The 26,835-nt window shown below is 35.6% G+C and overlaps 1 protein-coding gene across 4 annotated transcripts in view; it reads right to left on the bottom strand.

Moving 5' to 3' along the window:
* The window catches only part of ROCK1 (Rho associated coiled-coil containing protein kinase 1), a 152,750-nt gene that overhangs the window by 47,515 nt on the left and 78,400 nt on the right, over positions 1-26,835 (bottom strand). For 2 of the 4 annotated variants that reach the window (XM_045886953.2, XM_045886954.2), the window contains exons 11-17: positions 23,923-23,983; positions 19,875-19,963; positions 17,405-17,453; positions 11,715-11,850; positions 10,484-10,575; positions 10,138-10,384; positions 128-234 (exon numbers count right to left, since the gene is read on the bottom strand). In XM_045886953.2, coding sequence (XP_045742909.1) covers positions 128-234; positions 10,138-10,384; positions 10,484-10,575; positions 11,715-11,850; positions 17,405-17,453; positions 19,875-19,963; positions 23,923-23,983 — 781 coding nt within the window. The remainder of the gene's footprint in view (positions 1-127; positions 235-10,137; positions 10,385-10,483; positions 10,576-11,714; positions 11,851-17,404; positions 17,454-19,874; positions 19,964-23,922; positions 23,984-26,835) is intronic. The other 2 variants (XM_045886955.2, XM_045886956.2) reach the window with 2 other exon arrangements.

The following is a 26,835-nucleotide window of genomic DNA, read 5'->3' as shown; positions in this document are numbered from 1 at the left end:
CAACCATAAAAACTTTTAGAAATGCAAGTATATAAACATTAGGAATGAAAGCTATTTTATAAAAATACATTATAATATTTGATAGCCAGTACACAATATCTCATAATTGGTACGTTAAATCATTTACCTTTTCTGAGTGATTAAGCAGGTCTTGAGCTTCTTTTCTTTCTCCTTCCACTCTTTCAAGATTATGTTTGAGATGCTTCACCTCCTCTTGTAAAGATGTAATTCGAGCTATGAAGTGAGAAGTTCAAGTAACAAAGTCATCAAAAGAAAAGTCTGTTTTTCTTTTTCAGCATGATCATTAAGATAAAAAAGTTTTAGGGGCGCTTGGGTGGCTCAGTTGGTTAAGCACTGGACTCTTGGTTTTTGCTCAGATCATGATCTCAGGGTCAAGCCCCAAGACGAGCTCCACACTTGGCACGGAGTCTGCTTGAGATTTTCTCCCTCTCTAAAATAAATAGGTAAAATCTTTTTAAAAAAGCCACGAAGTTTTAAATTTCCTGATTAGGTAGAATTTATTAAATTATGAAGTATTATTAATTTTTTATTATCAAAATATTTTTATTTATAATTAATTTATTTGATATTTTCTTGGTAACATATACAATAACTACAATATGCAGTAATAAAAATGTTAATGCTAATTGGAAATCATCCAGTACATATTCCTCATTTCACAAATGGTCAAAGAGATGGAGCCTGAGCTTGGTCCAGAAATCAGATATAGTCATTTTATTAAGTGTTCTTTTCTAGCATATTAAGAGTAAGACCCTTTAGTTAATTAAGGCAAGTATTTCAGTATTCTTTATGTGCCAGACATTCTGAAAAGCCTTTAATTACTCTTAAACTTAATGAAGCCATACTCTGTTTTTATAGGAAGCTGAAATTTAAGGAACTCAAGTGCTCTAACAAAGCTTAGTTTTAACCTACCACCTCAGGCTCATGCCATGCAATGGTAGCAACTCATATATTTGGTAACTCTCTTCATTAGAACATGCTTGAGGCCTTATGTGTTTTTAATGCATAAATATTTAACAAACACAGATTTAATACACAGAATCTATTTTTTAAATAGACTATTTATTTTTTAAAGATTTTATTTATTTGACAGAGAGAGCACAAGCAGAGGGAGAAAGAGAGAGAGAGAAGCAGGCTCCCTGCTGAGCAAGAAGCCCAATGTGGGACTCGATCCCAGGACCCTGGGATCATGACCTGAGCTGAAGGCAGCCGCTTAACCGACTGAGCCACCCAGGTGTCCCACAGAATCTAATATTAGTATTATAATTATATTGCAAGTAAGAACCTATTTTCTTATTCTGTGATTCAAAGCAACCTAGGATTCAACAGGGAAATGGATAAAGCACCCAAAAAGACCAGGAAAAATTCAGTACTTCTCTAAGTTCAGTGTTTAACTTGCCGGACCTGCCAGAGATTTCAATGTATTCTACCTGCCTCCATATTTTAGTGTTTCTGAATTAGTTCTTTAATGAACAAATGAATATTACATCTTTGGCACCTGATAATGCTTTGCTGGACTAGTTCTAGGATCCAGAGAGCAATGAAACAAATTTATTTACACACAAATTTACAGACAATACTGGAATTATGTTCATGTAGGAGAAACACCTGCTAGTTTCTTTCAAATGGCTGAGCAAAAAATACAAATTATGTATGTGTTTGTATGGACAGAAATAAAGCTAATGTGGCAATATGTTTAAATGTTGAAGTGCTAGCAAAAAAAATGCTTCTTTCGGTATTTAAAATAAATAATAGGCTTTAAGTATCTGTACAAAGATAGTAAATTCAGGTTAAACTGAATTTTTCATGTAGAATAAGATAATATAAACCAACTCCTAAGAAGAAAAAGTAAGAAAAATATAGGTGTTGAATCCTACATAGAATCCTAATAAGCCTATGAAAGACTTATTAAAATATAGTTTATTTTCTTTATTCTATTTTTAAAAACATGCTAAGAAAATGTAACATGTTTGTGTAATACATAAAAACAAAAACAAAGAACCCTCCTATACAAAATTTTATAAAAATATTGTGAAAGGATTAAGAACCAAAATATCAGGTATCATAACCCAAACTGAACAGGGAATACCTTCATGATCTAATCAAACAATTCAACAGGCCACAATAAAGGAAAAAATATAAACTGGACTACATTAAAAATAACAACAGTGAGACCTCCTGTTCATAAGCAGACAGCATTTAAAAATTAAAAGACAAAACAAAGAGAGGGAGAAAAGAACTACGATACATTTATTTGATAGACGACTAACACCTAGTGGTTATACAAACCAGTAAGAAAAAGGGAAACTATCTAATAAAAAAAAAAAAAAAGAGGCAAAAGACTTGAACAGCACATCACAAACTGCCAACAAACATGAAAAACCGCTCAATCTTAGACACCAGGGAAATGCAAATTAACCCATAAGGAAATACCATCACACCCCATTAGAATGGCTAAAACATCAATGCTGACAAAACTCAATGGGGACTGAGTATTGTTCTTAAAGAGAAAGTGGAACAACTGGAACTGTCATATACTCCTGGTGAATGTAAACTGGGGTAGCTACTTTGATATACAGGTATACCCTGGAAATATTGCAGTTTGAGTTCTACTAGACCACAGAAATAAAGGGAATATCTCAATAAAGTAATCAAATTAATTTTTTGGTTTCCCAGTACCTATAAAAGTTACATCTACACTATACTGTATAGCCTATTAAGCGCACAATAGCACTATGCCTTAAAAATGTACATACCCTAATTTTAAAATTTGTTATTGCTAAAAAACACTAACCATTATCTGAGCTTCCAGTGAGTCAGTCTTTTTGCTGGGGGGAGGGTCTTGCCTCTATGTTTTGGCTGCTGACTGACCACGGTCGTGGTTGCTAACGGTTGCGTGGCTGTAGCAATTTCTTAAAATAAGACAACAATGAAGTTTGCCACATCGACTGATTCTTCCTTTCACGAACGACTTCTCTGTAGCATGAATGCTGCTGTTTGATAGATTTTACCCACAGAACTTCTTTCCAAACTGGAGTCAATCCTCTCAAACCCTACCACTGCTTTCTCAACCAAGTTTATGAAAGATTCTAAATCCGTTATTGTCATTTCAACAATCTTCACAGCATTTTCACCATGCATAGTTTCCCTCTCAAGAAACCACTCTCTTTGCTCATCCATAAGAAGAAACTCTTCATCTGTAAAAATTCTATCAGGAGCTTGCAGCAATTCAGTCACATCTTCAGACTCCACTTCTAATTCTGGTTCTCTTGCTATTTCCACCACATCTGCAGTGACTTCCTCCACTGACGTCTAGAACCCCTCAGTCATCCATGAGAGCTGGAATCAACTTCTGAATTTCTGGTAATGTTAATATTTTGACTTCTTCCCATGAATCAGGAATGTTCTTAGTGGCATCTAGAATGGTGACTCCCTTCTAGAAGGTTTTTAATTGACCTTCCCCCGATCCATCAGAACAATTCTGTCTATGGCAGCTATGGCCTTATGAAACATACTTCTTAAATCATAAGACTTGAAAGACAAAATTGCCCTTTGATCCATGGGCTACAGAATGGATATTGAGTTAGCAGGCATGAAAACCACATTCAGCTCATTGTACATCTCCATCAGAGCTCTTGGGTGACCAGGTGTATTGTCAATGAGCAGTAATATTTTGAAAGACATCTTTTTTCTGAGCAGTGGGTTTCAGCAGTGGGCTTAAAATACTCAGTCAACTACTTGTAAACAGACGTGGTGTCATCTAGGCTTTGTTGTTCCATTTCTAGAACACAGGCAGAGTAGATTTAGCATTATTTTTCAGGGCCCGAGGATTTTCAGAATGCTAAATGAATATGGCTTCAACTTAAAGTCACCAGTTGCATTAATCCCTAACAGGAGAGCCAGCCTGTCCTTTGAAGCTTTGAAGTCAGGCACTGACTTCTCCTCTGTAATCGTGAAAAGTCCAAGATGGCATCTTCTTCCAACAGAAGGCTGTTTCATCTACATTGAAAATCTGCTGTTCAGTGTAGTCACCTTCAGTAATGATCTTAGCCAGATCTTCTGGATCACTTGCTGTAGCTTCTCCATCAGCACTTGCTATTCACCTTGCACTTTGATGTTATCCTTAAACCTCTGCTAGCTTCAGACTTTTCTCCTGCAGCTTCCTCACCTCTCTCAGCCTTCACAGAATTGAAGAGAGTTAGGGCTTGCTCTGGATTAAGCTTTGGCTTAAAGGGATCTTTTGTGGCTCCTTTGATCTTCTATTCAGACCACTCAAACTTTCTCTGTATCAGCAATAAGGCTGTTTTGGCTTTCTTATCATTCATGTGTTGACTGAAGTAGCACTTTTAATTTCCTTCAAGAACTTTTCCTTTGCATTCACAACATGGCTTACTGTTTGGCACAAGAGGCCTAGCTTTCAGCCTATCATGGCTTTCAACATGCCTTCCTCACTGAGCTTAATCATTTCTAGTTCTTGAGTTAAAGTGAGAGACGTGCAACTCTCCTTTCCCTTGAATACTTAAGCGGTCATTGTTGGTAATTGTTAACTGGCCTCATTTCAATATTGTTGTGTCTCAAAGAATAGAGGCCCATGGAGAGAGAGAGAGATAGGAGAAAGGCTGACAGGTGGAGCAGTCAAAACATACACAACATTTATCAATTAAGTCTGTGGTCTTTTATGGGTGTGGTTCATGGCACCCCAAAACAATTACAGTAGTAACACCAAAGATCACTGATCAAAGATCACTATAAAATAAATATAATAATAATGAAAAAGTTTGAAATATTGCAAGAATTACCAAAATGTGACACTGAGACATGAAATGAACAAATGCTGTTGGAAAATAGTGCTAAAAGTCTTGCTCAGTGCAGGGCTGCTGTAAATGTTCAATTTATAAAAAATGCAGTATTATCAAAGTGTTAAAAAGCAAAGTACAATAAAACACAGTATGCCTATACTTGGGATATATTTACTGAAGCTAAACATATTCTATGGTTCTGCCACTCCTAAGTGCATACCAACAAAATGCATAGGTATGATTAACAAAAAACATGTACAAGAAAATTCCTATAAATGCTATTCATAATAGCCCCCAAATGGAAATAATTACAGTATACACGTTTTACCACAGAATAAATGATAAACTGCAGTGGTCATACATAATAAACGGAATACCACACAGCAAGAAGAACTATTGCCTATACAACAATACAGACAAATCTCATAAACATAAGGGTAATCAAATAAATCAGACGCAAAAGAGTGTTTACTGCATGATTCTATCCATAAAAAGTTAAAAAACAAGCAATCACTTGCCTCAAATGAGCATCAATAAAAATACTGCAATGGACTAACACATATCAAATATATTAAAATCCAGGAGTTTATAAATATATTAAAAAGTGTCACTGGTCATCTTTGGAGGATGGAGGATACTTTGCTAAAAGGAAAGAATCAAGTATTTAACCTTTCTTTTATAAGCTGTACCTCTATGTAATTATATAAATGATGAGAAATGCTTATTTTTTATAGCAGTATTCCAGGTAACAAATGAATGAGGAATGATAAAAATAGATCATCACAGTTGAAAACTCTTCAATAGACACAGGATCTAAGCAACAATCATTAATGGCTACTAACATCACAAAACAAGACAGCCAGACTTTACCTGCCTCCGGGTGCCTAAATAATACTGCTTACAAGTATTCTTGCCAAAGCCCTACCTGAAATAGATCAAGTCTCTAGAAGTCCCAGCTTAAAGTACCAGAAGGGACAGAGCAACATGGTAATTGATACCAGTAGATGGAATCAGCAAAATTCAGATGTTCAATAGAACAAAAAAAACTAATTTCTTCAAATAACAGCAACAACAAACTACAAAGAATAAAAAAGGGAGGGCAAACCTGTAGATAAAAGAAGCCTAAGGGACACATTAATGAAATGCAATGTGCAGACCTTGGTAGGATCCAAATTCAAACAAAATAAATACAAGAACAGCAAGAGATTATGGGACTGCTGGAGAAATGTGAGCACTGACTAGGTATGTTACAATACTGTCATCTTTTTTCCAGGTTTTATAATATTGTGGTTATGTTTTTTAAAGAATCTTTAAGAGATACTGAAATACTTATAAACTAAACAAAGTAATGTCTGAGATTTGCTTCAAAATAATTCAGTGTCAGAGGTCTGGGGTATAAACAAAACAAGACTGGCTGTTAGATGATTACTGAAGCTGGATGCTAGGTACACAGGGGTCATTATAATATTCTACTATGGTATATGTCTGAAATTTTCCAAATTACAAAATTAAGGAAGAAATCAACTAAATGGTAGTTTTAAAATCTTTTTAAAATGGTTAATTTAAAAAATTGATCTTTTTGCATTTCAATCTAAGAATCATTAACTTACGAGATGAAGAGCTTACCATTTCATTTAAAATTTTCATTCCTTCAGGACATTTCAATTTTTGTCCACTTGTTTTGTTTAAGCCTCTACATCCTAGACTTTTGGAAGCTAGCTTTTGTCTGTTACAGCAGCCTTCTTGAAATACTAGTCCAGGTGTTGGCATCAAGCCTCAGCCTGTTTTTCTATAGACATGAAGCTAAGAATGCTTTTTCATTTTTAAAGGGTTGTAAAAGGTAAAAAAGAATATGTAACAGAGATATATATGTGGCCCACAACGCCTAAAATATTTACTACCTAATTATGTTTCAGAAGTCATTTTCCATACATACAAAGAAGCTTCTGCCCACTATGTATACATGGAATACCTTCAACTAAGAAATAATCATGACCTTGTCAGAAGCCCAGCATCACAAATTATGAGAAATTTATACCTGAGGGTCCTGTAATTCCTTATGAACCATAAAAAATTAATGTAGAAACTAAGTTCTTTTTCTACCATGATGCATCTTTGTATGTATATTGAACCTCATGTAAATCGTGTGCATTTTTAAATGCATATGAGCTTTGAGTCACATTTAAATAAATTAAAAACCAAGCCATAAAGGGAGCACTGAAAAAGTATAAACATCAACAATAAAGCATGCTATAAATTTTCCTTAATTTCACCAATATCTAAAAATTAGATTCAGTTAAAATCATTTCTGATGAACATACGGATGATGGTCTCTTCCTTGAAAGCAAAAGCACTTCAAAGTTCAGTCATACCCAGATCACAGACTTAAAGAATTTTAAAATTGGAATGATATGTAAGAGTCACCTATTCTAATTTCCTTGGTTTATAGATACAGAAGGCAGATGAAGTGACTTTCACACAGGTAATAAGCTGTATATAAAAAAGCCTAGAGGGGCACCTGGGTGGTGCAGTCAGATTCTTGGTTTCCACTGGGGTCGTGATCTTAGGGTCTTGGGATCCAGCCCTGCCTTGGGCTCTGTGATAAGCGTGGAGTCTGTTTGGGACACTCTCTCCCACTGACCCCCCGCCCCCTGCACTCTGTCTCTTTCTCAAATAAATAAATAAATCTTTAAAAAAAAAAGCCTAGAGAAGCAATTTAAGGAAGTCAAGTATGAAGCTTTTTTAATACATATAATGAGGTTACTTTCTTGGTTATATTCAGATCTATTTTAAGCCTAGTCCCTGAGAAATAAGACTGCACAACACTCAGCTAAAAACCAACGGGAGATCCTAATTTCCGTTTCCATAGTCACAGAAACTGACCCTAACCTCTCTCCACAGAATTATAGCTAATCATCAAGCCCCATGAGGCCCCAAACTATGTTCCCATCCTGTGACTAAGGTTAAAAGGCCTACCCCTCCCCCAATCTTCCCCTGAGAGTTCTGGCAACTTCCCTGCATATGTTTTGATTAGGTAGTATGAATGCTGTTGCTAATAGGAACAGAAAAATATGTGAGAAGTTGGTAGAGGCAGGCATCTTTTTGAAAACAATAAATTGATTACATTACCATTACCAAAATTGTTCCTTTACTATTAGTTACATTCAATCTTTTTCCTTTTAGATTCATAAAGACTGCTGATATCTGTAGTCCTAACCTTCCCAAGAACCTAATCCTTTACTCGTAATGGGATTCTATTTCTGTAATTGAGTTTCTATTTCTGCCAACGATGCAAAAGGAATTCCCAGGTTTCAATAGTGATAATCTTCTCTCTGGATTAGTCCCACTTTGAGTAAGACTCTTGTGAATTAGGCACGTTTTAAAATTCTCAGTAATCCAGCCATAAAATTGGAAATACCATATTACCGACCTCAGAGGGGTGCCTGTCAGAGTGAAGAACTTACAATGTGATAGAAAAGCAAGCATTATCCTGAAAGAGAAAGAAACCACTTCCAGTTTCACCAAGGTCACTTTCTTTTTTTTTTTTGAGAGAGAGTGCATGTGAGGGGAAAGGTTACAGGGAGAGGGAGAGACAGAATCTCAAGCAGGCTCCAGACCCAGCGCAGGGCCCAATGCAGGGCTCGATCTCATGACCCTGAGATCATGACCTGCGCCAAAATTAAGAGTCAGATGCTTAACGGACTGAGCCACCCAGGCGCCCAAGATCATTTTCTTTGAGAATATCATCAAAAATATATTACTTTACACTTAGAGGGGCGCCTGGGTGGCTCAGTCGTTAAGCGTCTGCCTTCGGCTCAGCTCATGATCTCAGGGTCCTGGGATCGAGCACCGCATCGGGCTCCCCGCTCAGCGAGAAGCCTGCTTCTCCCTCTCCCACTCCCCCTGCTTGTGTTCCCTCTCTCGCTGTGTCTCTCTCTGTCAAATAAATAAAATCTTAAAAAAAAAAAAAAAAAATATATATATATATATATATATATTACTTTACACTTAGAAATGATTAGTATGGTAAATGTTTCTAGCCACATTAAAATTAACTTTTAAAAACTATCTTCCATTGAAAAATAAAATGTGGTATGCACACAGTGGAATATTATTCATCCTTAAAAAGGAAGAAAAATTCTTCTTTCTCTTTAAATTTTAATTTTTTAAACTGAAGTATAATTACAGTGTTATAATAGTTTCCAGTATATAATATAATGATTCTACAATTCTATACATTACTGTGCTCATTGGTAAGTGTGCTCTTTATCTCCTTCACCTATGTCACTTACCTCCCCCTGGCAACGACCAGTTTGTTCTCTGTATTTAAGTGCCAATTTTTTGTCTGTCTCTTTTTCGTTTCTTCTTTTGTTTCTTAAATTCCACATATGAGTGAAATCATATGGTATTTGTCTTTCTCTGACCGACTTATTTCAATTAGCATTATACCCTCTAGGTCTATTCATCTTGTCACGAATGGCCAAGATCTCATTCTTTTTCATGGCTGAGTAATTATTCCATTGTGTGTGTGTATATATATACACACACCACATCCTCTTTATCCATTCATCTACGGAGGGACACTTGGGTTACTTCCGTATCTTGGCTATTGTAAATGTTGCAATAAACACAGGGGCACATATATCTTTTTCAAATTAGTGTTTTTGTATTCTATGGGTAAATACCAAGTAGTAGAATTATTGGATCATATAATAATTCTTTTTTTTTAAGATTTATTTTAGAAAGAGAGAGCAAGCATGGGGGAGAGGGAGAGGAAGGGGCAGAGGGAGCCGGAGAGAGAGAATCCCCAGCAGACTAAGCCACCCAGGTGCCCCTAGTAATTCTATTTTTAATTTTTTGAGGAACTTCCACACTGTCTTCCACAGTGTCTGCACCAATTTGCATTCCCACCAAAGGTGGGAGAGGCGCAGGAGGGATCCTTTTTCTCTCCACATCTAAAAAAGAAGAAAATTCTGATACATGTTACGACATGGGTGAATCTTGAAGATATTACGCTAAGGGGAAAAAACAGAGATACAAAAGAATAAATATTGTATGACTCCTCTTTTATGAGACAGTAAAATTAATAGAGTAGGATGGTGGTTACCAGGAGCTGAAAGGAGGGAGAATGGGGAGTTATTATTTAATGGGTATAGAGTTTTAGTTTGGGATGATAAAAAGGTTCTGAAGATGGATAGTAGCGATGGTTGCACACAAATGTGATTGGACTTTATGCCACTGAACTGCACACTTAAAAATGGCTAAAAGAGTAAATTTTATGTTATGTATATTTTACCACAGTAAGAAAAAATATTACCTTGAAGGTCTCCAATCATCTCAGAATCATGACCTCTGTCTCTTCGTTCAGCTTCTAATACAGCTTGCAGCTGGTAATAGTCCTTGTCCGTCTGTGTCTTGGAATTCTCTAAAATTCTATTTCTCTCCTGCAATTCTCTGTTTAGGGACTCTAGCTGACTAACTGACTTACTCATCTCTGTGTGACTCTTCCTTAATCTTACGGCTGTGTCTGATTCTGTTCTAAGTAAGTCATTGGCTTCTTCTAGCTATTAAAAAAAAAAGAGAGCAAGAAAATAGGTTTTTGACCAAAATACCAACTTATTTTAATTAATTATAATAAAAAAAATCTTATTCCAAAAACTCACCTGCTTTTGTAATTGTGCCAGCTTCTCATTAGCAAGCTGTGAATTTTGACTTACTTTCTTTAAGTCTTCCAACTGATCCTTTAATGTAGAAACTAGAAAATGAAGGGGAAAAAAATGTAGAAATTAGAAAGTTATCAAAGAGGAAACATATAAATCCCTTTAAAAAAACGAAATTTAGTCTTAGGCCACAGTCAGCTATATTAGGTCCACTCCCAAAGTCAAATTTCATCATGGAAGTACTTATATTTAAATTCAACAGTAGAGAATGTAACAGATTTGTTTCCAGTGTTATTTCAGATTTTTATATTCCCTTAATGAGGTCAATCCATTAGTGAAACATTATAAACCCAGTTTTATTAGTATTATTTATTTTTTTGAATAGCACAAATCTTTGAAAAGTTCAATATCTGAAAAAATGGGTCAAAATTCAAAAGGTACCAAATGGGTCTGTGGTGTAGAATATGCCTTCCTCCCTCCCTGGTCTCAGTCCCTCTACCTCTCCTCCCCAAGAAACAACTACTACTTAATTCTTACATATTCTTCCTAAGACAGTGTCTATATCTATACCCTAAAACATAAAAACACAAACATTAATAAGTTTTCACATGCACTTCTATACACACACACACATATTTAAGCATGTCTAGATAAGCACTCGTTTTAAACAATCTGTACTGTTTTTTTCACTTAAAGATACATCTTAGACATAATGCTATAAATATCTTGTTTATGTATCAGTGTGCATGTGCACAAGTGCATACATAAAATAAATTCCTAGAAATGAAATCACTGGATCAAAGGGTATAGAAAACTATTTTAAATGTATTTCTAACACTAACATGAAAACACATGAAATTTTAGTTAATAGTTCTCAAATGGCTGCTTGTTAGACAGAAGTGCCTAGAGAGCTTATGAACAATACCAAGGCCCAGGCCACATGTCTAGATCAATTAGATTAGAATTGCCGGAGCTTAGGCATCAGGAGTCTTTAAAGCTTCCCGAGAGACTCCAAGATGCATGCAAGGATGAAAATCACTTCTCTAGTGTGATTTCTACTGACTTCAATATGCTAGACATTTATCTTGGGACATGGGTAATTAGCTCAGCGGTGCCTTAGGGCTGTGGCTTCAAAAATGAATCACAGGCCCTAAGTTTAAGACAACCTCACGACAAAGACCCTCAAGGACAGTGTTAGAAATTCCAGTGCTTTTCAAAAATTGTAACAATTCACCTTCATTTTCTACATTCCTCCTCTTCTCATTTTCCTGTTCTGCTTTTCTCTGGTACTCATTAATTCTATGCTGTAGCAACATTTTCTCCTTCTCAATCTGAGACACTGTAGATTCTAGGTTTCTTCTTTGATTCCCCTGAAAACATGAGGATACAAGTGACCATTGCAAATTAAACTCTTCATTTATTTAGAGGAATACTGTGTACTTTAAGAATAAAACACACAAAGACTTAAAATGGATTTTTTTGTTTCAAAATCAGAAAGTACCTGCTAACGACAACTTTCTAAGAATAGAATTAGCTAGCCTTATAAGAAGATAGAATCCCCCTATTCAAACCAGATATGTAAATTTTTCAGATTTTTAAATCCATGAATATAAAAAACAACCTTACAAATCTTATCAGAGAGCTGCTTTATTAGTTTAAGATGACCAGATTACATTATATTACCAATATTTTGGTTGATTTACAATCCTAAAGATATAAATATGAAAGATAATACTTACACATTTGATAACTAAATGGTGTAGAGCTCAAATGGTACCAAATGCTAGTGTGTGCAGTAAGTTCATTAGTCTCCGTGTGTCTCCCTTAATCCTCTTCCTGTCTCAACAACAACTTACCTTTTTAAAATGTTCTATGTATCTACCTACCAATGCATATTAAAAAGTAATGAAGGAAATACTTATTTTAGAACATGAAACCACATGAGAGGGGAGAGTTAAAGAAAAAAAATACCCAACCCTCACAACTTAAAAATTTATATTGTTTCTGAGTTACCACTTCTAGCATATTTTGCTTTTGATGCTTCATTTTTATCTTTAAGATTCCACACTGGGAAAACCTCCTTTTACTGCGTTTTTCTGGACTTTCCCATCATCAAGCAAAACTCATGTTTTAAGTAAAATGCTGTTAGATTTAGTAAAATTTGCGGAGATCATCCAAGGTCTTCCCAATTCTAAGATTTTATCATCTAACTTTTTTTTCATTTTTAAATTTTGAAATAATTACACATTTCAGGAGGTTGCAAAGATAGTACTAAGAGGTTTCATGTACTCTTCCACTCAGTTTCCCCTAACAGATACATTTTATGTAACAACAGTACAGTAACAAAATGGAGGGGTTTAAAGTGTGTGTAGTTCTGTTATTTCAGCTCATGTACAGATTCACGTAACCATCACCACCAGTCAAGATACAGAACTGTTTTATCAGCACAACCAACTCCTTCCAGCCAGCCACTACTTACAGCTGCACACATCACCCTTCTCCCACCAGCCATATCCCCGGCCTCCATCTGTATAATTTTGTCATTTTTTGAGAATGTTATATTAATGGAATCATACAGTATGGACCTTTTGGGACCGGCTTTTTACACTCAATATAACGCCCATGAGATCCATCCAAGTTGTGTTTTACCAATAGTTCATGCCTTTTTGTTGCTGCCTAGTACTCCAATGTATAGATATATCAAAGTTGGTTCAACCATTCACTTATGGTAGGACATTTTGATTATTTCTAGTTTTTGGCTATTACAAATAAGGCCACTATGAACAGCAGTATACAGGTTTTTTGAGGATATAAGTTTTCATTTTTTCTGGGATAAATGCCCAATAGTGCAATTGCTGGGTCGCCTGGTAGTTGCATGTTTAGTATTTTAGGAAACTGCCAAAATACTTTCCAGATTGGCTGTACAATTTTACATTCCCGTCTATAATGTATGAGGGAACCAGTTTCCCTATATTCTTGCCAGTTTTGGTACTGTGCTATTTTTTATTCTACTTGCTCTAATGATTATAAAATGATATCTCATAGTGGTTTTATTTGCATTTCCCTCATGGTTAATGATGTTGAGCATCTTTTCATGTGCTTTTTATCCACTCTGTCTTCTGCCAATTTTCAAATGGGATTATTTGTTTATTTACTGTCGAGCTTTAGAGTTCTTTAAATAGTCTAAATAGATTCCTTTGTGAGATACGTAGTTTGCAAATTTTTTTTTCCAATCTATATCTTGTCATTTCATCTTCTTATCATGGTCTTTCACAGAACAATTAATTCTGTTAATTCTGTTAATTCTGTTGAATTCTGATGAAGTCCAATTTGTTGAATTATTTTCCTTATGTGGATGTTTGTGGTGTCATGTCTAAGAACTTTTCACCAAGCTGTAAGTCTCAAGGATTTTTCACTTATTGTTTTCCTAAAAGTTTTGTTTTTATGTTCACCTTTAAATATATGACCCATCTTGAGTTAATTTTTACATAAAATGTGAGACTTGAGGTTCATATCTTGGTCTATGAATATCTAATTACTCCAAGCACCACTTGTTAAAAATTGCTTTTGCATCTTTGTAAAAAATCAGTAGGCTGGGGCGCCTGCGTGGCTCAGTTGGTTAGGCGACTGCCTTCGGCTCAGGTCATGATCCTGGAGTCCCTGGATCAAGTCCCACATCGGGCTCCCTGCTCAGCAGGGAGTCTGCTTCTCCCTCTGACCCTCCCCCCTCTCATGTGCTCTCTCTCAAATAAATAAATAAAATCTTTAAAAAAAAAAAAATCAGTAGGCTGTAAATGAGGGATACCGATCTGTGGTTTTCTTTGGAGTACTCTCTTGGTGAGATTTGGTTATCTGGGTAATTCTAGTTTCATAAAACTCACTGGGGAGTGTTCCCTTCTTTTATATATCCTGGAACAGATAGTGTAGAAATGGTATTAATTCTCCTTAAAACATTTGGTCAAACTCTCTAATAACACCACCTGGTTCTGGAGATTAGTTTTGGGGAAACTTTTTTATTTTTATTTTTTTTTAAAGACTTATTTGAGAGAGAGAGAGAGAAAGAGCGTGCACACGTGCGACCTGGTAGGGGGAGAGGCAGAAGGAGAGAATCTTCAAGCAGACTCCCCACTGAGCATAGAGCCCCACGTGAAGCTCAATCCCACAACCCATGAGTTTACGACATAAGCCAAAACCAAGAGTTGGCTGCTTAACCACTGAGCCACCCAGGCACCCCTACTTTTTGGGAAACTTTTAAATTATGAATTCACTTCAATAGTTATATAGGGCTATTCAAATAATCTATTTCACATTGTCTGAGTTGTGGTAGTTTGTACTTTTGGAGGAACTAGTCCATTTTACCTAAATTTCACACTTACATGTTTAGGATTGTTTGTAGTATTCCTTTATAATCCTTTTGATTATCTGTAGGGACTCTATGTCAGCTGCATCCCACAAATTTTGATGTTTTATTTTTATTGTTCAAGTATTTTTTTAAAGATGAAGAACCATAACTTATTTTATTATTGAGGTATAGTTGACACACAATGTTATGTTAGTTTCAGGTGTACAACACAGCAATTTGACAGTTCTCAATGTAAGTGTAGTCACCATACACATTATTACAATATTACTGGCTATATTCCCTATGCCATACATTTTATCTTCATGATTTATTTATTTTATAACTGGAAGTTTGTACCTCTTAATCCTCTTCACCTACTACTTCACCCATATCTCCAGCAACCATCAGTTTGTTCTCTGTATTTAAGAGTCTGTTTTTTTGTTTTGTTTTCTAGATTCCACATATAAGTGAAATTATATAGTATCTGTCTTTCTCTGTCTGCCTTATTTCACTTAGCATAAAAACCCTCTGAGACCATGTATGGTGTTGCAAATGGCAAGATTTCATTCTTTTTATAAGCCATAACTCTTTAACATAACTTTATGAGGGGGCACCTGGGTGGCTCAGTCTGCTTCTCTCCCTCTCCTTCTGCCCCTCCTCCTGCTCATGCTTTCTCTAATAAACAAATAAATCTTAAAAAAAAAACTTTATGAGACATAATTAACATTCCAACATATTCTTTCACACCCCTTAAGACTTACTCTTTGACCTATGGATTATTTAGAACTGTGTTGTTTAGTTTCCATATGTTTGCAGATTTGCCCTATATCTGTTAGTCATTCTAGTTTGATTACATTTTGGTCAGAGAACACACTCTATGATTTAAATTTTTTTTTTAATTTGTAGAAGTTTGTTCAGGATGTGCTCTATGTTGGTATGTATTCTTTGAGTGCTTGAAAAGAATGTGTATTTTACTGTTGTTGGGTGCAGGGTTCTAGAACTGTTAAAAAAATCTTGTTGGGGGCGCCTGGGTGGCTCAGTTGGTTAAGCGACTGCCTTCGGCTCAGGTCATGATCCCAGGGTCCTGGGATCGAGTCCCGCATCGGGCTCCCTGCTCGGCAGGGAGTCTGCTTCTCCCTCTGACCCTCCCCCCTCTCATGTGCTCTCTCTCTCATTCTGTCAAATAAATAAATAAAATCTTTAAAAAAAAAAAAAATCTTGTTGGTTGATGGTGTGGTTGAGTTCTCCTGTATATTTGCAGATTTTCTGTCTATAGAGTGATAGTGGAGTCTCTAACAGTAATTGTGGATTTGTCTATCTTTTCAGTTTTATCAGCTTTTATTTCACATATTTTGTAGCTCTGCTATTTGGTGGATACAAATTTATGAATGCTACGTCTTCTTAGTGGATTGATCTTAACTTTAATCTAGCATACCAGAATTTTATCTGTTTTTTAGAAATGAAATATCCAAAGCTGAGGATTTGCAAAATGGATTTCTTACATACTTTGAGCTAAATAAGTAGTGCTAAGTACACACTGACCAATCGCAAGTTGGTGAAATACACATATTTGTATTACATGTGTATGTATGTATGTATTTGTATGTATTTTATGTATATGCATATCCAAAGCTACAAATGAAAAAAACAAAAAACAAGACATTGACAAATACTATTCCTTAAGAACAGAGAAAATTAAGACAGCACAAAAACCACTAGAAAGACTAAATCTAAAAAAAAAAAAAAAAAGGAAGAAATCAATAAGGCTATAGAAAGTATATTTCTTTTCAGGGTACTCTTCATACACATAGTGGAAAGACAGTATAAGCTGATCAAAAGGAAGACAATGTATTATATATTTGCAAACAAACATCTGAATCATGATATGTTTCCCTAGTAAAAACTTCCTGTGGGGTGCCTGGGTGGCTCAGTCGTTAAGCATCTGCCTTCGGCTCAGGTCACGATCCCAGAGTCCTGGGATCGAGCCCCACATCAGGCTCCCTGCTCCATGGGAAGCCTGCTTCTCCCTCTCCCACTCCCCCTGCTTGTGTTCCGTCTCTCATTGTGTCTCTCTCTGTCAAATAAATAAATAAAATCTTTAAAAAAACAAAACAAAAAACTTCTTGCTAGGTCACCATGGAAAACATGAGTAATTCTAAAATCAATACATTTCCCATTTCATCACATAACATTATGTTAATGTCAGTCCTTTTAAAAAGGATTTTTTTTACAATTTAAAATTGTACTCTTTCCTCTTTCCTATTTGTCTTTTTCTGCTGTAGTTCCAGATCCCATTTGATTCTCTTGCTCCTTTCTCAAATGTTAAGAACCACTGAAATGAAATTTATGTACTAAAATTTCAACATGGTTCTAGAATAAAAGTACATATACAAAGGAAACTAAAATATAATCTAATCTGTATCATTTAAACCTGCAGTTCCTAAGTAAGGCCTTCATCACAGTTCTTTGACTCTCTATTTCAACCTATAAAGTTTAAATGCAATTTTCTTAGAAAACAAAACAATCTGAAAAAAGAAAAAACTCTCAAAAAAGGAAACTTCTGATTAGAAAACAAAAAGTACCTCTTCATCCAATTCTTTCATTATCTTGTCTAGTTTTATGTTTGAAGTTCTGTAAAAACAAAAGCAGTATAGATTAGAAATATGTTTATTTTTTATTGCCCAGTGGTGGAACACCACATTCCTTACTTTCCCATTTAACTAAGATGTCTTAACATCTTTGGTGCTGTGGATTCCTTTGGCAGTCTGGTGAAGCCTATGGCCTTTTCTCAGAATAATATATTTTAAAACGTAAAATAAAATATAGGATTAAAAACAAGCCAAAAATATATTAAAATTCAGTCTTAAATTTTAAAAATGTATGGGGGCAACTGGGTAGCTCAGTTGGTTAAGCATCTGACTTTTGATTTTGCCTCAGGTCATGATCTCAAGGTTGTGAGGTTGAGCCCTGTGTCAGGCTCTGCACTAGGCATGGAGCCTGTTTAAGACCACCCCCACCCCCCACACTCGCACATAGGCTCTCTCTCCTTTAAATAAATGAATGAATGAATAAATAAATAAATAAAATGTATGTTTCAGTAATATGTGTGTTTCTTTATTAACTCATTAAACCACAAGATCTAGCGGTAGTAATTTCAAAGTAGTGATGAGCACAAATGATATTTAGAGATAACAACCAAAATACATGAAAATATTTATGGTATCAGTAATAAAAAATTCACAGCTACTGCTAATAAATGTAGATTATTGCTTTTGTTCATAGTGGAAGGAAATGCTGAATTTTCGTTATACGTTATGGAAAACACTCACTTTTTCTCATCCAAGTTTAAGAACCCTGAATTCCATCCATGCACCCTCTGGAGGAGGTCTATGGATTCCAGGTTAAGGATCCCTGAATCACTCATGCAATACTTGATAATAAACAAAAATTAGCTATTTAAACTTTATACAAGATTAAATAATGAATGGCAAGGTGGCATATATAACTGGGAGGAAATGTATCATGGAACAACCTAGTCAAAAAGTTGAGATAAATTGAAAGTGTATTTATTATCTCCATCACAATTTGTTTTCTTTGGCTCTGAACACAACCCTAAACTTCAAATCTGCATGTACAACGTTTTACATGGATGCTTCAAATACCTCACTCAGCATGCCCAAAATGTTATTCCCTCTGCTCCACACCCTTACCCATAATACCAGTTTGTTTTTACTCTAGGTATCCCTAAGAAAGGACATAACCTAGGAATCATCCTTGACTCATCTTCCTCCTTCATTTCCATTAAGTTGAATAAATGTGAAGTGCTGCCAACTAACCAGAGTTCTTTTTAAAAAGAAAATGTTATCAGTTTACTTAGTTTAATAACTTTCAAGGTTTTTCCATCATCTTTGGGATACATTCCAAATTCCTTAGCTTGTCAAAAACAAAGTCCTCTAAGACCTAGATTCTGTCAACCTTACCACCCCCCATTCTCAGGCTTCCCTTCTCTCCCCAACACTCTCCTACCATTACAGGCCACTTTGACCATTCCTACTTCTTCCTCGAATCGATACCCTACACTGCCACTATCACTAGTTTAATTTTGGATGAAGAAACTTCTCAACATATTTATTTCCATTTCTTCCACTTATTTCTGTATTTCATACTTAGAAATTCTAGAAATTTGCTTATATGTGTTTTTCTGAGAAAAGTTTGTATTATATACTTAAGTATTTAATCTATCAGGAATGGTATGAAATGAGACTTTTACTTGTTTCCTCCTTGGCCCAATCACAAAATTGCCAGTTTTCCCAATTCCATTTGTTGAATACTTAATCTCTGCATTACCTCTGTAATACCACCCACAAAAATATAAAAGTTGTTTGTAGTTAATAAATAACTCAACATTGTGCTAGGTTATTTCAAATAATTTTGATTATATATTTCATAAATATACAGATTCTTATTAGATTTAATGAATTTTAACATTTAATAACATTTACATTTTAGAAAGCACCTTATTTAAAGATTTTATTTATCTGACAGACAGAGACACAGCTAGAGAGGGGGAGTGGGAGAGGGAGAAGCAGGCTTCCTGCTGAACAGGGAGCCCGATGTGGGGCTCGATCCCAGGACCTTGGGACCATGACCCGAGCCGAAGACAGATGCTTAACAACTGAGCCACCCAGGTGACCCTAGAAAGCACTTTATTTAATGTAAACTAATTTGCCCTTTCAGTCAGCTAATTAAAATGGCAGAGAAAAGTAATAAATCAGGCATTAAGTGAATCAGCATTATAGTTTTTTAATAAAGACTGCCAGAAGCAAATGCACTTTAAATATTCTGAGGACAATATGTCTATAACTAACGCCAACATGAATATTACTTTCCAATTCTAGCCAAGACGTTCTTCATTGAATGTGTATAAGCAGCAACCTTTGTATCTCCACCTCATTTCCAATTACTTTTCAAGTGTTTTATAGAGGGCAAATTTTTAAATAAGTATGTGCTATACAATTTTTAATGTTAAAAACATATAAAGTACACTCTCACCTGCACTTCTGCTCCATTTCATCTTTTAATTGCATTTCATTATGCAGCTGTTCTTCCAGCTTATAAATTGTTTTTTGCAAATTTTCCTGCTTTAATTAAAAACAAAACAAAACAAAACTCATCCTACTAAGAATGTTCATAGAGAACTTAAAAATAACAAGTTTATGTTACCATTCTACATCTGTTCAAGAGGGAGTTACCTGGTTCAATCTTATCCTTTTTCTTTCTATCTGAAATTACTATTAACTTAATAAGCATTTTCTCAACACCTAGAAATGTGTCAGGCACTATAGTAGGCATTAGTAATATAAAAAATTAAGAAGATTTGGTCCCTGTGCTCGTGAAGCTAAGAATTAAATAGAGGGGCATAGAGGAATAGAAATAGGAGGAATAGAACATACAATAATCCAAAGACATACACACAAATATTAGAATATAATGTGGTGATGATAAGGTTATATATGAGGTGTCCTGAAGAAGGGAATTCTGCCAGGAAAATGTAATGTTTGAGATTGGACCTACAAGATGAAGATATTTACTAAGTGGAGAAGGTGGTAGAAAAGATGCATTTTAGCCAGAATGAATGAGTTCAAAAGTAGAGAAGCAGAAGAAAACATGATATATTTTGTAAATGGGAAGAAATCAAGAGCACAGAACGTAATAGAGAGAATGAGTCTCATAAAATCTGAAAAGGTGAGTGAGACCATGATTTTTGTATGCAAAAATTGTAGTTAGGGACTTTAACCTATAAGCATTTTATTTTATTTTTTTAAAGATTTTATTTATTTATTTGACAGAGAGAGACACAGCGAGAGAGAGAACACAAGCAGGGGGAGTGGGAGAGGGAGAGGGAGAAGCAGGCTTCCTGCAGAGCAGGGAGCCCGATGCGGGGCTCGATCCCAGGGCCCTGGGATCATGACCTGAGCCGAAGGCAGATGCTTAACGACTGAGCCACCCAGGTGCCCCAACCTATAAGCATTTTAAAAAGGAAACAACATAGTACATCACTTCAGTAACAGTTAGGTGAGCAGAGTAGAGGGTAGACAAATTCTAATCAAAGTAACCAGTTAACAGGCTTTTGAGACAGTTCAGGCAAAAGAGTATATAGGTTTGATATGAGGCAGAGGCTACAGGAACAAAGAGGAGGAAATGGATAACTGTGTCAGTCAGAAGGTAGAATTTATAACCTAACAACTGATTAGAAATAAGAGATGATAAAGTACAGCACAGGGAATATAGTCAATAACATTATAATAACAATGTATGGTGACAGTTGGTAACTACGCTTATTGTACTTATTGTAGTGAGCATCGAGTAATGTATAGAATTGTCAAGTCATTATGTTGTATACCTAGAACTAATGTACCATTGTATGTCAACTATACTTCAATAATACAAAAATTTGAAAGACCAAAGTAGGATTATTAAAAAAAAATCAACATAAGAAAAAAAGAAAGGCAGAAAGAAAAGGAAGGCAGGCAGGCAGGAAGGAAAAAGAAAGAAGAGAGCAACAGATTACCATACAAAAGATAGGGAACACAGTAAGAACTGCTGGGGAGGGGATGGAGAGAGGAGAACTATGAATTTAGCTCTGGCCTAGGTTAAGAACTGAGAAGCACAAGAAGAGAAATCCAGTCAGAGAGAGAGAGAGGAGAGATACAGGTCTGGAATTTAGAGGAACAAGCTGCACATAAACAAGATTACCTATAGAAAATGAGCAGAAAGCAAAGATCAGAATCATCTTGAGAAACATTTAACAACTAAAGGGGAGGGAGGGAGGGAAGAAGGGGAAGAGATCCTGCACAAAGGATTGAAAATAAAATCTAAAGCGGTGGGAAGAAAACAGAAGGAAATAATGGGAACATGAAAGAGTTATGGAAGTTCCAAGGAGGAGGGATTAATCAGTGTCATTTGCAGCAAAAAAGAAAATTAAGATAGGAATGAAATTTATTCATTCTATTTGTCAATTGCAAAGCTGTTCATTAGCATCTTTGCTGGAAGGCTTTAAAGGAAGAGTTGAAAATTAAATTTGTCGACTTTTCTATTTATCTCTACGTTAACAGAAACAGTGGAGACACCAAAGTTGTCTACTCGCCCTGTGATCTTCCTGGAGAAAAGATAAAAGGTAGCAGCAGCCAGTGAAAGGAACTTCTGGCAATCACCACTGAACGAGATCAGCCCAAAGAAAACATGATTCCACTAAATATTTTTTAAAGTCCTATGTACCACTAATCCTACAGATAAGTAATACAGTGGGAGGTGGGTTATAGTAGCTCCTTATCGTCACCTTCCCTAGGTCAAAGGTTCTCAAGATTTCTGAGCCCGTTAACTATGTAACTTGGGAAACAGCTCTGGTGAGATGAGAATTTAAAAGAGAGATGGTCAGAACAGCTAACAAGTCCTCACACAGTCCATTCTCCTTTTTTCCACTCTCCCTTCACATTGCATGTTCTCTTAATTTAAGAATAAATGTATCAAGGAGAAAGAATTACATCAGCTTTTAACAAATGATTGCTACCTATTCCCCTCCCCCTAATATGTTGTAGGCTACAGTACAAGAGTTCAAAGAATGCTCCAACGACGGCCAAATAATTGTTTCTAGTATTTTTTAAAGTAAGCTCTATGCCCAACATAGGGCTTGAACTCACAACCCTGAGATAGAGAGTCTCACACTCTACCAACTGAGCCAGCCAAGCACCCCAATTACGTCTAATATTTTTAAGAAAAGTCCTGGTCAACCCAAAAGGACCTTCTGAAGTCTAAGTAAGATTTTTTTTTTTAACCCCTGTCTCATGAACATGAGCTATATGGACAATAAAAAGGCCTCCTGTCTCTAATATTTACTTATAACAGTAATTTTCAGTGGACAAATTAGATGATGCTGACTGTACTGTTTATTCTTCCATTTGCTCCCTCCCCTTTCTAGCCATGAAATCCATCCTCTGCCCTACTTTTGCCTTGCAATCTACAGATTGCATTACCTGGATTCTATTGTCCTGTGATTTTAGGGTTCGTTTTAACATATGGGAGACACCAGCAGGAATCAGAAGGTGGGAGAAACAAAGTACTATTCTCCCCACCCTTTTATTGCCATACTGTGGTGCTGACCGTGTTCTATATTCTGTTCCTCTTTGATGATGGTAAGGCTTTTCTGAGCTGTGGTAACAATACTTGTCTCTCTTTGTCCCTTCAGACTGGGGACAATAGCTTCCCCCCTGTTGTTAATCAACGGGTGCTTTTGCACCCTTTATTTATTGCTCCCCTTGACCCTGCTCATAGCACTGTAAATAGCCCTTTCACTAAACTCTCTTAATGAATGAACAAAATGTGATATATTCATAGACTAGAATATTCAGTCTTAAAAAGGAATCAGATTCTGATACACGTTACAACATGAATAAAACCTGAGGATATTATGGCTAAGTGAAATAAGTCAATCACAAAAAGTCAAAATTGTATGATTCCACTTACATTAGGTACCTAGCACAGTCAAATTCATAGAGACAGAGAAAGTAAGATAGTGGTTACTCAGAGTTGCAGGGAGTAGAATAGAGAGTTTAATGTGCACAAAGTTTTAGTCTGGGATGAAGAAAAAGTTCTGGAGACAGATGGTGGTAGTTACATAACAATGTGAAGGTGATTAATGACACTGAACTGTACACTTAAAAATTAAATTTTATGTTATGTACATTTTATCACACACACAAAACTCTCTTTAGTTAAGTCTTCTGAATGTGTTATCTGTTTTCCTGTCAAGACCCTTACTGACAAACTGATGTATCATAAATGCCTAATTCCAAAGATCAGAAAGACTGCCACTGTCAATATGTGTAGCAATTTATAGTTTACTAATTACCTCCACATAAAATACTCCACTTGATATTCAGGCAAGAAATCAAGTTAGAAGGAGACAGTAAGTAAAAAGTGTTATCAAAATTCAAGTTCACTAACTACACATTCAGATGCAACACATGTTTACTTAATATCATGTATACAAAATACACCATCCATAAAACAACTTTTTAAAAAATAATAAGAAAATACCTACCAAGCTCTTATCCACATTGGGGCTACTTCGGTTATCATTAGGATTTGCTGAAGATAAGTATCTGAGAGGAAAAGAGTTTTTAAAGGTAAAAAAAAAACAAAAGACTCTTCAATATTCAATAACAACCAGTAATATATACTACATGCTTATTTTTTTTGTTCAGTATTGTACTTGCTATGCTTTTTAAAAATTGAGTGCAAGTTCATAATTCTTTATTTTAGAAACATAGTACAAAAGTGATACATATGTTAAATAAAACCCCGTTAGGTCAGAAGCAGCACTCTGTAATCATACCTTACTATTCCTGCAGCAAAACATATGAATATTCATACCAAGTAGGATAAATAAAAACCATAAATAGCCTCAAGTTAGTTCAGATTAGGTTTTTAGCCATGAGAGCACGTTATGGCAGCTTTTGCCACCAAACAAATTTTAGTGAAAAATGCTTTCAGTTTTTAGAGCTTTATGGTTTTATTTTTTTATTTTTATTTTTTTAAGTAGGCTCCATGCCCAGCATGGAGCCCAACACGGGGCCTGAACTCACAACCCTGAGATCATGACCTGAGCTGAAATCAAGAGTCAGACACTTAACTGACTGAGCGACCCAGGCGCCCCAGTTTTTAGAGATTTTTGGATTAGGGACTGGGGATAAGGAAGTGTTGACTTGTAAAGACACGAGCACAACTTCTCTCTCTGCCCCAATTATTCTTCAGCCAAAATGACATTGCCTTTCTGGGCAAAAAAGAGTTTTTGCCTTAAGTGGTTGAGTTAACATAACCTAAAGTTCTGGTGAGGTGATGCCTGCTAATCTTTTGAGACTCCAAGGCTTACAGGGTTCTTTCTTTAAATTCAGTATAAAGTTACAATTACACATAAGATAGTAGTGACCTTTAGGAATCATGAGATTATCAAACACATCTAAACAGACCATATGAAAAAAATTTCCTAAGCTCTCAAATGTCAGAGGAAGGTAAGGTACTATGGCTGCCTCTGCTACCGCTTCTGCTACTGCCTTTAACAAGCTACAACCACCACTATTAATACTGCCACCATCGCCACCACTACAGTCACCACCTTGGTTCATCAGGAGAACACCCTCAAAAAGGTATCAAATAGCTACTACACACTTCATAGCTGTTATAGGGCAGCTGTCATCAGCTACATATTCGTTACGTATGAAGTCATTACATTTTTATTAATAGTGAAAAAACAGAAGTTCCTTTAAGTACCATTAAACACATATAACAGTGCTCTGAAACAAAACAAAACAAAAACAGGAAAATATGTCACTTTTTATATTTTCCTTGGGAAATTATTCAGATCAACTAGAGAATCAAATAATCAGGAGGCAGTAACAGGCACTAAGTAACAGGTTTGTAGAGAAAACGTTCCATATAACAAATGACAAATTCTAGATTTAGTACATCTTCATTCCATTAACTACTGAATGTCTCAGAAATTCAGTGTGAGATTGATTCCACATCATGTAATGTAAAGAAAAGCATATAGCAATGCCAGTGGAATCTGAATTAGATAGGAAAACAGACCATTTGATCCCTAAGGTATCTTCTAAATTGTAATACGCTATATAAATTGAAGTTAATATTTGGCCTCTGCAAAGTTAATAATATGACTTTCTCTGAATGCAGCATTGGAAATATAAGGACACCACTTGTACATATCCATTCATTCTTCCACTTTTTGTCCTCTTTTTTCTTTCAAAGTTATTTTATATATTATATTGCTGCTTTCATATAGAATCTGGTCATTTAGGTAACTTTTTTTTTTTTTTTAAGATTTTATTTATTTATTTGACAGAGAGAGAGAGACAGTGAGAGAGGGAACACAAGCAGGGGGAGTGGGAGAGGGAGAAGCAGGCTCTCCGCCAAGCAGGGAGCCCGATGTGGGGCTCGATCCCAGGACCCTGGGATCATGACCTGAGCCGAAGGCAGACGCTTAATGACTGAGCCACCCAGGCGCCCCAATTTAGGTAACTTTTTATGAGAGGTTTTAGATTATTATAAATGTAGCCAGAAGTTTAACCTTTAAACTGTTAAAAATCATTCTTCATTTAGCTGTATTTCAGCAATAAAGATCTCTAACCTTAGTAATTGAAGGTATGTTTGGATTTCAGGAGCAAGAATTTCAGAAGTTTTCTATTTCATCCAGTAACTCAAAATTATACTTACATATTATCATAAAACCAATCAGTATTTTGCTGATTCTTGAAGATCAACCATACCTTCAACCATTCACATAATAGGCAATTACTAAACAACACTATGTTATTCAGTAAGACAGTGGTACTGAAGAATAGAGTGCAATTTCTACTTTTGAGAAACTTAGAAATTAGTTTGGGATATGCACCATATAGATGCAAGGAAAAACCAGAGAACATAATCAAGTACAAGACAATGTATTACAAATAGTATATATGTTTAATTCAAGATTACTTTTGTATAGATAAACCTAAATAAAGTCATTAACTGCTATGAACTACAGAAAATCCAAAAACATTGTGAGTTGTTTATATCAACATTTCAAGTGCTTCAGAAACCAAGCCAGGGAATAACTGATAAAAATAGGAAGGAAGGAAGGAAGGAAGGAAGGAGAGAAGGAAGGAAGGAAGGAGAGAAGGAAGGAAGGAAAGATTTTTTTAGCAAAAACCACTTTGAAACTTGTCGGTGTACTTCAATATAAAATACCTACAATATTATATTCCTGGGTGTTGGGGGGGGAAGGATTAAAATACTGGACTTTACTAAAAGTCAATAGTCAAGTATTACTTGTAGTATTTGTTGCAACAAAAAATATTCAGTACTGTCTTACAGCTGGATTATTGGAGAAATTTCCTAAGGCAGGATTAAATTGCATTCCTGTTTTCTAAACTTGACCTGAATAGGCTCTTATAAA

Source organism: Mirounga angustirostris, unplaced genomic scaffold, assembly GCF_029215605.1.
Source record: "Mirounga angustirostris isolate CCGP_5_RB_7025 unplaced genomic scaffold, mMirAng1.0.hap1 SCAF_14, whole genome shotgun sequence".
NCBI classification, from domain to species: domain Eukaryota; kingdom Metazoa; phylum Chordata; class Mammalia; order Carnivora; family Phocidae; genus Mirounga; species Mirounga angustirostris.
The sequence above is the reverse complement of the archived record's forward strand: the minus strand, read 5'-3'. Positions and strand labels throughout refer to the sequence as shown.